We start from the raw sequence: 13,514 nt of genomic DNA, 5'->3' as shown, positions 1-13,514 counted from the left end.
ATCCTTGATTCTTTTCTTTGTCTGCACAGCAATCTTCAGAATTACAATAGTACTTGTCTTATGTTGTTTCAGAACTACCTTATAAATTCTCACCATCCTATGTAGGAACTTGCCAGTGTTTTTATGATGAGTTGTCTGTGTTCTATGCATGCAATGAATGGTTACACAACTGCAATAATTTTCTCACAGTATAAAAATGACTTCTAGAAATTTCAATATTTAAATAAGAGAAGAATGTGTTTGGGAGGGAAATACTCCTGTTTGCAGGTTCTCAAGTGTATGATGGCATGGATATAAACATGAAGGCTAATAAAATACCTATTATTTTGTATAGTGACTTCATTATCTAGATAAAATGATGTTTATGTGTATAGTTTCTATTAGTTCAGGTGCTACTAGCTGCTGTGACATACAAGTAATTCCCTGGAAACTAGATTTGATAGGCATAGGATTCTTAGGGAGGACACCACTGTGTGCCATTTCTACTCTTGGAGATCATCTAAGCTTAGATGTTATGTGAATATGTGTATGTGTTTAGACACACACGTGTTCATGTACATGTGTAACTAATTTATATGGTCATGGAGTCATGGTTCACTGGCTCTGAAGTTATATTTATTGAAATATGTTGTGTTAATACTTCTATGAAAGCATTCCATCACTTGTCATAATCAGGGAATGGCACTTGAAATTGGGGCATTGTTGCTGTTTAAGTTTGGCCTTTGAAACGTGCTGCTGACTTTCAGAGCTATTATGGCACCATCTGCTGACCAATACACAGACTGGCAATGTCATTTACTCACCTGGTTACCTCCTTGAGAATAAGCTCCCAGTTTAGGAGGGAGCTGAAGCAGAATCATAAGGAGAAAGGGCAATTCTTTTATGGGTTTACATTTAGGAGAAATTTGTGCTAGGAGATATTATTACAAAGGCAAAAGTCTGAATCAATACAGATTTAGTTGTCTACTCACCTGAATTATTACTTAAGCTCCCTCCATGAACAGTGAAGCTTTAAAATAAGGAATTTGGGGTTTTTTTTTTGGCTGTATATGACATAGGATTGTTCTTGGCAGCCTGTTTTTCAATGTGTTGCATTTTAAGCCTGCAGTGAAGAGCCATGACAGCAAGAAACCCATCCAGGCCCCAGCTCTGGTGGTCTTGTCACAGCCTGGGAAACCAATGGACTCTGACAGGCTTGTGCCCTGTGGCTACTGCAGAGACTCACAAAAAAGCCGAGTCTGCAGTCTGTCTCTTCAGCCTCCGCAGTCAACCTTGATTTTTGTGCACAGTGATCATCAGGGAAGGAGCAGTCTGGAACAGTCCTTGTCATGTTCAGTGTGTAAATACTTGGGTTTTGGTTCAATTGCTAGATATCGTCTTCAATTAGTCATTTAAGAATAGCTGATTGGATTTTATATGTATAAAACGTACTAATTTCCTCTGCCTTTTCTGTTGGAGTTTGCTAAACTTGATCTTTGACTTTTGTATGATCTATTTTGTTTTAGGAATGTGCTTAAAATGAATGTAATCCAAATTATTAAATTCAGCTTTCAAAGTACCTTTGTGTGTATAAACACTTCTGTGTATTTATACATACAGAGAAGGATGCAAGTTCCTATGGGAGAACTGTGGTGGTTTTGGGTTGATATTTGATTGCAGAACAATATTTCATTGGAAACTGTATGATGTGAATGTTGCAGATGGATCTCAGCCAACTTCAGAGATCTTTTTGCTTTCTTAAGGATTTCAAAATTGGAAACTTCATTCTTTAGTAGAATTTATTCCTTGATGTTCTGAGCACTGCATGTCTTTTCAATTGTAGTAATCCACTTAAATATTGACTAAAAGGAGAAATTGGATTTGCTTTTTTCTTTGCTAGTAGAATGTGTGCAGGTTATATTTGCACCTTCAGCAAAACAATGCATCCATGAGAGAACCATGGTATACCATGACTTTTGTTGTTTACCCACCAATGATAAAATACAAGTTTTAAAATTAGCAGAAATCTAAAATAAAGTTATTTTGTTACTACTTTCAGTCAAATTTGAAATATAAATTATTGTTCTCTACAGAAAAGAACTGATTTATGTTTTTGAAAAAATCTAGTTTCAGTACCAAGTTCCTCAGATATTACCTACTATTTAAACCAGATTCTTTTACACTCTGAAATATGAATAGCTGTTCTGGCTGGGATTTTACTTCTTTATAGCTTTTATATAAACAAATCTTACATGTTGGAAGCAGCAAGCGTGAATGATGTGTCCTAACCGACTGTGAAATGCAGATCAGGCTTCTGCTGAGCTTCAGATCAATAATATGACAAGAAATAAACAACTCCATTTGGGAGCTTTTTTTGCTTTGTTTTAGGCAGTTGAAATACATATGACCTTGTTTCAGATTTTCATGCATATTTTTTGGAGTGTTATTTCAAATTTTCTTAGATATCTTTTTGGATTTTTTTATGTGTAGTCCATGTGAAATAAATATTTGGAATATTTATAAAGGTAGTGATTTAAAAAACAAATTATTAAAACTGTGGTGATCCAGAAAATTACATGACTTGCACAGACACACATTGGCTTTTAGTGCACTGAGCTGTAATTTATTTCTGTAGAAGTAGGTTGATTTTTTTTTTTTTCCTTTTGCTTCTATGACATGATGGTTTCTTTGTGAATCCTAGTAGACTGATGGAGATAAAACTATCAAAGCAATTTTTACTTCTTGATTTTGCTGTGAATTTCAGTGACAAACTGAATAAAGAAGAAACAACTTTAGGACTGCATTTTCTACTTATATGCCCAAAAAATAGGTAAAATGAGATCCTGAAATGTGTGGAAAAAGGATTTGTACTTGTTCCTCTGTGCTGTTAAATAAGAAATACTGAACATAAGCAGTGAATTAAAATACACATCATCAAAGAAAACTTCATTTTACTGCAGTTGGTTTTAATATTGTCTGTGATCTTTGAGCTTTTTTCTGTGGTGGCAGGAATCCATTTGGTCAGAAAACCACATTTCAAGAATTTATGCTAGAAACTGGAAAAAAGGTATCAACCAGCTGACTGATCTATACTCCTGAGAGGAAAGAGTGTAAGAAAAGAATGTAATATCCTTTTCTGCTTTCAGCTGTGAGCTCAGGCCAGCACTAAGTTTCTTCTCAGTGCAATAAAAAGAGAAGGAAGGATGAACAGAGAGTAGTGAGAATATTTGTTGTCTTCAGTTGCTTCCTGGTCAGCACCTTTGCTTGGGAAAGTTGGTAGAGTTATAAACGAGACAGATCATCTATTCCATGTGAAAGTGGGATTGGTTTTAACAAACTCACCTTCTCTTCAGAAATTGTGTTTTACACTTTTTGCCATCCCACCCCCACCTTCATCCTTGCAGTTTGGGTAGTCATTCAGTCGGCATGAGCCAAGTTTTTGGGAGGATTAGAAAAGACACAGATAGGTGTTATCACTTGTGGTTTAATGTGATGGACTTAATGTCATTTGCAAAATTTACCAAGGTTTTTCTTTTCGCTGTTCAGACATTGGTAATTCTTTATTTGGGCATCACCCTAAGGTTCCTTCTCTTTAGTCTGCTCTGGCTGCAAAATTGTTTTTCTCCTTTCTCAATTCAAAATGAAACACAGATTTAGTGTTACCTTGCAATACAAAAGAGGTGAGATAAGGAGAACCCTATCCTGCTGCAGTTGTTACAGAGCTTACAAAAGATTATAGGGGCAACAATATTTAGTATGCTCATGCTATGTAGTAAGAATAAATGAGAACTTGAAGACAGAAAAGCAAGAAAACAGGCAGTTAAAGCTGAGAATTCTAAATTTGCAATCTGATTTGATTTATTTCTTCCCAGTATCACTTCTGAGACAAATGCTGTCTGCTGCTTGTTTCCATTTGCTTTCTGGCACACCATTCCATTTGCTCTTGGCTGTTACACCAGAGCTGTGTGAGATCATGTGAGGTCTTCCCTATCAGGGCAGGAGGGAATCAGGAAAAAGCCACTTTCAAAAAACCAGGTTTCTTGATGGCTGGACTGTAGTGAAGGTAACATCTAAGGCTTTACAAACTGCAAGAATAGGCTGATGGCAGAGCTCCAGTGATTTGTCCCTCCATATCTCTGTTTTTTCTGTGAACTACAAAACTGGAAGATCTAACAGAGCATTGAGATAGGGAGTGTGAGACCAAATTGTGTTTCTCAAGGGATAGATAAGTCTTGTACCAACATGCAACTCGGGAAAAAAGAAATGTATCAAGCTAATGTGGTAGAGAAGGCAGGCATTTTGGGAAGACTATAACTTACACTCTTGGTCAGTGACCTTGTTTAGTTAACTCATCCACCTCTTCACAGTTAATTCAGAGACTACTGGGAATATAAAGAAATATACAGGCTCAGCAAAGAGGTGTGCTTCCTTTTGTAGGGTTCTCCTGTCTATTCCTCTTCTCTCCCCTCCCCACCCTGAAAAGCACTGAAGTTGCAAGCTTATGGGAAATTGAGCTCATGAAAGAAATCCCTCCTGCTGTGGGCATTAAATAAAGGCATTAAGTGGACATTGACAGACCTCCTCAGACAGGGGCTGTAACAATTTCCCCTTGTTTCTGCAGTATAAAGCCAAATTCTCCTTGTAATTGCAACTTTGATTATGAAAGCCAGGACACTAGGAGATGCAAAACCTTTCTTGTTTGACATTGAGCAAGTTTGTACCACCCACTGCTGTTGTCTCTAAATGTAATCATGACTGAATCGTGTGTGACATGGTTTCCTCAGTTTCTTTTACTGTTAGAACAATATCATAGGGATGTGTTTACAGGGTAACTTATTTTGCTTAGTTCTAAGGAATTTTATGAGATGTCTCCTTTTTTGACTGTATAATCAAATTGTGATATTAATTTTGAGAGCGGTACATGGCAAATTTTTATTAGTTTGTACATGTATTTCATGCATTTCTGCATATTTTGAAAAGTAAAACCAAAAAGTGCAAGAAATATAGGGGCTTCCCTTTAACTTTTTTGAAGATTTGTATATCAAGTCTTATAAAACTGTTTTTTCTACTTTCTGAGAAAAAATCGGTTCTTTCTTAGAGATGTATTAAAAAAATCACCACCATCTCTGTTAAGTATGAAACCTCCCTTATGAATTTATTAAGCTGTGTGGTCTGATACTCTCTAAACAGAAGAAGTTTCAATTTTTCTCGGGGAAATTTGAGTTTGGTTTTTTTGTTCATTTTTCTTTTTGATAATAAAGTTTTACATTATTATGTTAATAAGATACCTACCACTTGGAAAGAACAGGAGCATTTCTGTTTAAGATACAAAGGTGATAGCAAAATGTGATTTGATTAGTATCAGCTTGAAAACTAGCATACTTAGCCAAGATATGGCTTTAATAGCAAATTCTTTAATCTCAACAGTCAAATGGAAACCTGGCTTTGAAAGGCCTGTTACCTCTGAGATAAATAGTGCTTACATGATGCTTAATACTCTATCACAACCTGCTTCTTTAGTAGTATTGAAACTTGAAGGGTTTTATAAAAAGTGGTAGAAGCGGCTACATAACTGTAATATTTAAGCTTGAAATGTATTCAGAAGTCTCTAGTGTAGCAGTAAAGGTACTTACTTATAATTAAATTCCCCATTGGGGAATGCTTTGATTTTAGATAGTGAAGTGTTAAGTGATGAACAAAAAACCCTCACACACTGCAGCTACTTTGGTCTCAAGATATTAATGTGTATTTGCCTGTAGGTAGTTCAAGGCTCCTATGTCTAGGCTTCTTAGTAAGATAACTGTCAAGATGATGTTTCTTTTGGCTCAGTATTGCTCATTTCTTTGGCCAGAATGGCTTCTCTTGTACATTTAGGCCTCTCTGAGCTTTAATTTTTTGTTTTTTCATATTGGGGAATGGGTTAGTTTAACTATTTTTGATTGCCTATGGATGTGCTTTGGAAACCTGGAGGAAAAGTGTTGCTGCTGCCTTGTGATCCAATCTAGTTCTCAACAGGCTTCAAATGCACTTTAAAGTGCTGTGCAAGTTAATTGCATCAAGCCTGAGCTAGATAACCTTCTTGACTCTTTTTGGGCAGGTAGGAGCTGAGTTCAGAGTCCTGAACCTAAGAGCCTCCTGCCTCTAGTGGCATGCAGTGAAGATAATCATAGTGGAGAGGGTTCCCATGTTATAAAAATATAAATGTGTTTGTAGCTAACTTGCTAAACTTTGGGCCAGAAAAACAGACCATCAATTTAATTAATTGTTTTCAGAAGACTGTAAGTAAATACCAATGACAAATAATGAAATCTAGCCGTTATAAACTTTTGTTGGACCCTTGTATATTTATTTTTGTTGGCTCATTTCAATAAATTGAAAAATAGTAATTATGCTACACTTTTTAAGCAATGCAGCACAATACAGTGCCACACAGATAACAATATTTGTTTACTCTAGTTAATATTTTTTTCAATAAATACCAGTAATGTTAAGTTGAAAGGTTATTATTGCATATCTTGTTGTTACTGTATTGTGATTTGTCTTTAATTTCAGTGAAGGAAGATTAGCAGAAGTGATGAGAGTGTAAGAGTTATATATGATTTTATGTTGACTGGTATGAATTTCTTATTAGGAACCCAGCCTTACCTTAAGTTAAAATGTACAGTCGCCAGCATTATTAGTAATTTCAACAATATCACCGACTTATGATTCTCCAGTTTTTATAATCACTATCATGCTCACCTTCCTTTTGTCCTATTCTTAGGTAATCTTACTCTTTCACTTCCAGTAATTTAAGTTAATAAGTGTCACCAAATACTAGGGGATTGTACCTACCAGTTTTACTCAAAAAGATGGTGGTTCTTCTAAAAATTCATTTTCTGAGTCTGCCAAGGAACTCAGTAGAAAGAGAACTGAAGTTACTTCTGAAGGAATCTTGGCCAATAATGTTAGCAGTACCTGTAATAAAACAAATGCCTTTCAGTGAGCACACTTAAAATTTTGTCAAGAAGGAAACTGTAGATCTTTTATCTGCTGAGCATTAAGTTTTAGCTTACTGGTCTTACTTGTGAACTCACAATTTGAAAAGGAGTAATTCTTTAGCCCTAACACGTTTGATATTGCACCAGAATCTATGAATTACTACAATTCATAAATTAATTAGTCTGTAGAAGTAGTGATGCTATATAACAAAACTGTTTTTTATTGTTGCTTCTTTTAGTGTCAGTTGTGATAATGACAACTGAAGTTGGTTCAGAGGCTGAAGTAAAGAAAGATTCTGAGCAGCTGGGACCAGACAAAGCCAAGGACAAGCCTGAAGAAGCATCAGAGACTCCGGATGATCAAAAGTCCAGGGAAACGTCTGGAGAAGCTCAAGATTCCTCTGTCCCAGCACCAACTAGCCAAAGTAGTCCAAATAGCCAGAAGAAGGAAAAATCTTCACCTGAAAGCAAGGGTATTTCTCGTTTCCTTCCCCCTTGGCTTAAGAAACAAAAGTCATACACCTTGGCAGAGCCCAAAGATGAGCCCAAGAAAAGGGCCACAGGAGAAGAGCAAGGAGTTGAAGAAAGTGAAAGCCAGGCACTGGAGGGGGTGGCTCAGCCAAGAAAGAGCTTGGAAGAAGCAGCTGAAAACCGGGAGAATGCTAAAGCAGATGACAAAGAAAAACACTCCATCAGTGCTGAAATACAGGTACGTGTGGGAAGGCTCAGATACTTTGGAGTAATTTTAATGAAACCTGATTAATGAATTATGTAATTCATGTAAGGCTTTACTAGGATCATATTGGGGAAAAAAATGACAGCTATTCCAGTTGCTAGGTGCCAGTCCTGCTTTTTGTGAAGTTGCATGTCAGCTCTTAACATTCAGACTTCATATTCTAAGCTGGCAAAGGCACATAGAGAATATTTTGTATGAGGAGGGGCTGAGGCAGTTGACACTGGTCAGCCTGGGGAAGAGAAGAAGGGGAATCTTATCAATGTGTATTAATAACCTGAATGAAAGGAGTGCAGAGAAGCCAGACCCTTCTCAGTGGTGTGCAGTTAGATGACAAAAGGCAAGGGACCTAAAATTAAACTCATGAAATTACATTTCAAATCGCAAGAAAATCTTTTTTACTCTGATGGTGATGGGACCTTTCCTTGGTAAGGAACATAGCCAGGTGGTGGTGCAGATGATAGGCCTCCTAGGGTGGTAAAGGGGGGAGTCAGACATTGGGACAGGTTGATCAGAGATATTGTGGAGACTTTGCCTATGAAAATATCCAAAACCCAATTGGATATGGTCCTGGGCAAATTGCCCTGTGTGGCCCTAGGGATGCTGCATAGATCTCAAGAGATGCCTTCCAACCTCAACCATTCTGTGATTCTGCATCACTTGGCTTTCATAAACACTGGAGTTTAGTTTAGTATAATTCCTGGAGCTTCTTAACAAATTTGTTTCTCTTTGGAAGAAAGCCAGTAACTCGTATTTAAATAAACAGAACCTCATTTCAAGGAAAGGGGAAAAAAGGCACCTTCTCTAGTTTGAGAGCAAGAATATCTGGTCCCTAAAAAAAGACCTTAATGCTTATGCTGGTTATTGTGTTTCCAGTATGTGCATAACTTTAATAATAGTTACTATCTTATTTATTAGTAGCTTGTAAAAAGAATGAACAAGTTAAAACTATCCTCCTTTCTAAGTTTGTTTAACTGTATTTTATATAGCCTTCCAAAGAAGATGGTAAAGAAACAGAAGTAGAGGAAGCTGCAGAGAAAAAAGAAGAAAAACAAGAAGAAAAAGAAAATAGGGAGACAAAAGAAGTGCAGACAGCTGATATTAAAACAGATAACATTCCTCAGAAGTCTCCAAAGAAAATCAAAACTGTGCAGTGTAAGGTGATGCTTCTGGATGGCACGGAATACAGCTGTGACCTAGAGGTAAGGCATCAAGTCATTGTACAAAGAGCTTTTTTCTACAGGGAAAAGAGAGCTTGCTTTCATGATACTGGGTGTTTAATGCTGTCACTAGGAGTCAGTTAATGTTTCGGTTTAACATTCCATCTTTAAAATTTACCAGTTTATTCTTAAAAATATTGTCTGTGGTACACTAACTGATTATTTGACAGCTCAAGCTTGATTATTTTTCTAAAACATCAAGGTTTTCCTGAGGATAGTGTGATGTGCTGATAAAGTTTTCTTGAGTTCATTTGTTTTTTTTAAAGTTATCTCAGCTGGAGATAAATTTCAAGTTCAAAAAGTTTAAAGTTTGAAAGAAATTTTCTTCAGAAAGAAAAAACTCCATTACAGCTATAAAACATGTATTTATATTTAAAGTTCTGTTCTAGCTACACATTTTCACAAAAATTAACTGCAAGGTAGTAACCCTGGAGTAGTTGTTGGTTTGTGATTTTTTTTTTTCCCACATAAATTAGGATGTTTGAATCTGAATGGTATCACTGTTTTAATTATAGACTACATGAGTTTTATCTTCCTGGGCTTTTGCCCCATCCTAAAATGAGATTTAAATGAAGTAGTGGCTTACCACAGATCTAAGAATATACCATTTTGTGTTTATAAGTGCAGTATTTTAAGTCTGTCATGATTCAGTTAAGTCATTTGGCAAGAAATAAGTTTTCTTATTTTTGCAGTAAGAGTTTCCTGTATGAACTATAGTAAAATTAATTTAAGAAGGGAAAAAGGTGGTGAAAAAACAATTTGTTTTATATGTTCATTTGAATTATTTATAGGACATGAGCAGTGCTGATTGCAATTTTATGAATGAATTCATGTTCTTAAATACATGTAGAGTTTTTTATGCTCTACTGCCATATCAAGATACTTGAAGTCTCAGAAAGTTGTATCAACTGATCACTGAAATTTCAGTTCGTGCTTTCTGCAAAAGATTATAGTAGATTTCTGATACTCTTTTTTAGTTTTACCTCAGTATTCACTGTTTGGGTAAATACTGGTTTTACAGTAACTTTTACAAAGTTACTGAAATGATACAAGAATTAAAAAACAAAGAAACAAAATTTTTCCCGTCAAAGCCCAGTGTACCTTGGTTGACTTTCTAGTAAATCAGCTTTTAGTTTGGTGCAATTGTCATGATTTTCACATTCCTGATGCCTCTTCCAGCTTACTGTGGATTGTAGACCAGATTCTTTATATTTAAAATATATACTTACTAATGACAAAGTAAAACTGAAAAATACCTTGTTTTCATTACTGTTATTTGGTGGATTTTGGTAGAATCCTGTCTTTTTCTAATAGCCATTCTAAACCTTTATGATAATCAGTAAGAAAATCTGAGCTAATACACTATTGCAGACTTTTCTGTTTGACTTGCAATCCTATTCCTTTTTTCTTGTAGAACTGCATCAATTTGTATTCACATAAATTAAAAGGAGTGTGAAAGAAAACAAAATATGTAAACAAAACAACATTTATTTAGTCTCTGATAAATTTTGCCAATTGTTCATTCCTACTGTATTTGTCTTTATATAAGAAAATACCTGGGAACAGGCATAAAAGGAAAGAAAGTCATGATGCAGTAGCTTCATTGTCAGCACACAGATCAAGGCTGATCAGGATTCTCAGCAGTAACTAAATACTGAGTTTTGTGGCCAATTAGTATGTATATTATACAATTAATTAGTAACAGTGATGAATCAATATGAGGACTTAATACTTGAGATCAGCTATTGTATACCTTAGATTTGCTAGAATCTAAATAGAAAATCTTGAATTAATCGTAATGCATTGTTTCTTAAAATAAAAAAACCCAAAACATTAATGTATTATTCTTGGAACATAAGCTGTTTCAGTCAGAAAAATTTTAATCTTCCATCTTGAGTATGTTCTGATCAGTAAATGTTTAATGGCAAAAGGTTGAAGATGTGATTTGGAAGTGGAAAAAGGGAAGGTTATGGTTACATGTGGGGACATTTGAGTTGGAGAGACACGTCCCATGGGACCTTATAGAATACACCCACCACTACTGAGTGAACTGCTGGCGTTGCTTCAAGGTCAAGCTTGACCATATTGGACATGTCCCAGCAGTTAGGGGAACTTCCTGGGAATTTTTTGGAGAGAGGGGAAAGCAAATGTCATTCATTAAGAAACACTTTTTTTTTAATGCCATCTTAGGTTCTTAAAAATTAATAGTTTTGTGTATGGTCCTTTTAGCAATATGGAAAAGTCTCACTTACTTTTGCTTGTAGGAAAAAGCAGTTCTATAAAATCTCTCCTGTTCATCATGGTTATCCAAGTACCTGTTTTTCCTCTAGTGTTTTTGGTGGGATTTTTTTGGTGGAGTTTTTTTTTAAAGTAAGATAAATCCATAAATGTTTGAGAACTTTTAGGCTTGTTCTGCATTTGTGCAATTACAAGCCTGCACTTCAAGACTTCATACTGTCTGGAAGGGCAGATGAGTTCAGGTATAATATCTCTAGGTTTCTAAAATAGCAATTCTTTTCTTACTGCTCACTGAATTTTATGATATGTGCCAGTTGACTAACCTGACACCTTTCTCTTCATTTCCTTCTATTTTCGCTTATTTTAAAAAGCAGGCTTAGTATAGATTGAGGTGCTAGATGAGGAGTTATGACAGGTTTTTTTACTTTATTTCCATTCTTTTTTCTGTCTATCTTGTTAGTAATTTTTCCTGAGAGAACAGAATATCCACTGACAATAGTTTGTGTGCTTAAGAAGAAATGCCATTTCAGTAGACCAGAAACTGCTCTCTAAACTCCTGTCCACGTGATAGATTTCTATCCTGCTTATGTTTCCTTTTGCTTTGTGAGCTAATTTAGTTTTAGACATACTTTTGGTTATGTTTCTTCAGCTCCAGTGATTTAAGACATTTTAACATACTTAATTTTTTATAACAGTATTTTGAATTTTGAATATGGAAAGAAGGAAACATTGTTCTATGTAATACCTTGTACAGAAACCAGTTTTTACACATACATAATCACCCCCTTCCTCACTTTCCATTCTCCCCCAACACTGAAGCTCATTTTCTTTTTTATTTTGCAAAGTATCATTTGATACCAATTGAATTAGAATAATTTCTCAAAGATGACTGAAATAGAGCTTTTTCAAACTTTAAAAAACTGATATTTCAATTCAGTAAAGTGTTAGTGAGCTTTTACAGAATATATAAAACAATTGTATTAGGAAAAAGGTTGCAGTTTTTGCTTAAGGTTGGTGTTTAATGACAGTTCATCTGGAACTGGTTTTTTAAAAAATGTATCATCTCTGAGACTTAGACTAGGGAATAAAAGCTCTATAGAGGTTGTTCTGGAACAGGCTCTCCATGCTTCACTAAACATTTTTTGAAATTTAATATTTACCAAGTGGCAAGTGTATATCCTAACTTGTTATAATTTGAGTTCACTATATTCTGAAACATTTAAGTTCTGTAGTATGAAGCTGAGATAGGCAGAGGGATTAATTTAAGTGAATTGGTGTAATTATAATGTGGCTGAAACAAACTTGTGTCTGTTGACAAACTTGTTTTCTGTCCTGGTTTTGTAATAATAATCTTTATATTTTCAAGCATCTTCTGGTCTTGGTGAGGCAAGATCCTCTGTAGGAGTGGAGTTAATGCAAATATATGTAAGAAATGGAATACATATGTACTTTTTAAGAAAAAAAAAGGCAAAAATTGCAACCCAGTTATAAACTTAATTATAGCACTAAAACTTTATATGTATGTGTATTTTGTTCTAACTGGAGTTAGGTCTGTTTATTTTAGATGGATTAGGTACATGTGCAAATTTAGCATCTATTATGCTAATAAAAAGTAATTTATTGCAATTTAAAGTCTAGTTAATATGAAATTGATATAACTTCTGCCTAATGAGGCATTTTCTTGGAATCTGCATTGAGTTAAAGCACCTTTTGGAAAAAAGAAGTGTATGTGACATGCAGATTGCATTTAGAAATACATCAGACTGAACAAAAACTGGTTTCTATGACAAAATGTTCTGAAAATCAATTCCTGTGGTGAGTGGTACAGAATAGAAGTGGGTGGGAGATGCTCACTTGGGAAAAATATAGCTTCAAGATGTTGAGATAGTATACTTACATGTGAAATTGTGGGGAAAAAAGAAAAATTCACTCCTGGTGAATTAGCATGTTTTTAATGAGATATTAAAACATATTTGCAAGTGACTGTAATTTGATGCTGTTCTATAGTTCAGAATTTGTCACCAAATGTTGCTGTAGGAGTACAGATACATTTGAACCTTTCTTGTTTTTTTGCCACTTGCGTTTTGTGTTTTGGTAATTACTTTAAGGTTTTTTTTGTAGCCATGTAGTATTCTCTGACAGTGGAATTATTTCTTCTGGCTTGTTTTTGCATGTCTTTTCCATTGCCCCAGGCATGCCTGACATGGTTGATTTGTAGATTTCAGCATAAAGCAAATCTCAAATATTTGTGGTTTTTGATGCTACTCTGTAACATTTATCACCTCTGAGAGTCATCTGTTTTTTTCCTTGTGAACTCTTTATTTTGCCTTAGTAGATCTTCTCACTGGTATGAACTTGCCAGTT

At 35.2% G+C, this 13,514-nt stretch overlaps 1 protein-coding gene across 15 annotated transcripts in view; it reads left to right on the top strand.

Moving 5' to 3' along the window:
• The window catches only part of EPB41L2 (erythrocyte membrane protein band 4.1 like 2), a 100,293-nt gene that overhangs the window by 36,874 nt on the left and 49,905 nt on the right, over positions 1-13,514 (top strand). For all 15 annotated transcript variants that reach the window (XM_079325021.1, XM_079325030.1, XM_079325026.1 and 12 more), the window contains exons 3-4: positions 7,199-7,668; positions 8,682-8,894. In XM_079325021.1, the coding sequence (XP_079181147.1) occupies positions 7,213-7,668; positions 8,682-8,894 (669 nt within the window). In that variant the 5' untranslated portion in view covers positions 7,199-7,212. The remainder of the gene's footprint in view (positions 1-7,198; positions 7,669-8,681; positions 8,895-13,514) is intronic.

This window comes from Erithacus rubecula (assembly GCF_903797595.1).
Source record: "Erithacus rubecula genome assembly, chromosome: 2".
NCBI classification, from domain to species: Eukaryota; Metazoa; Chordata; class Aves; order Passeriformes; family Muscicapidae; genus Erithacus; species Erithacus rubecula.
The sequence above is the reverse complement of the archived record's forward strand: the minus strand, read 5'-3'. Positions and strand labels throughout refer to the sequence as shown.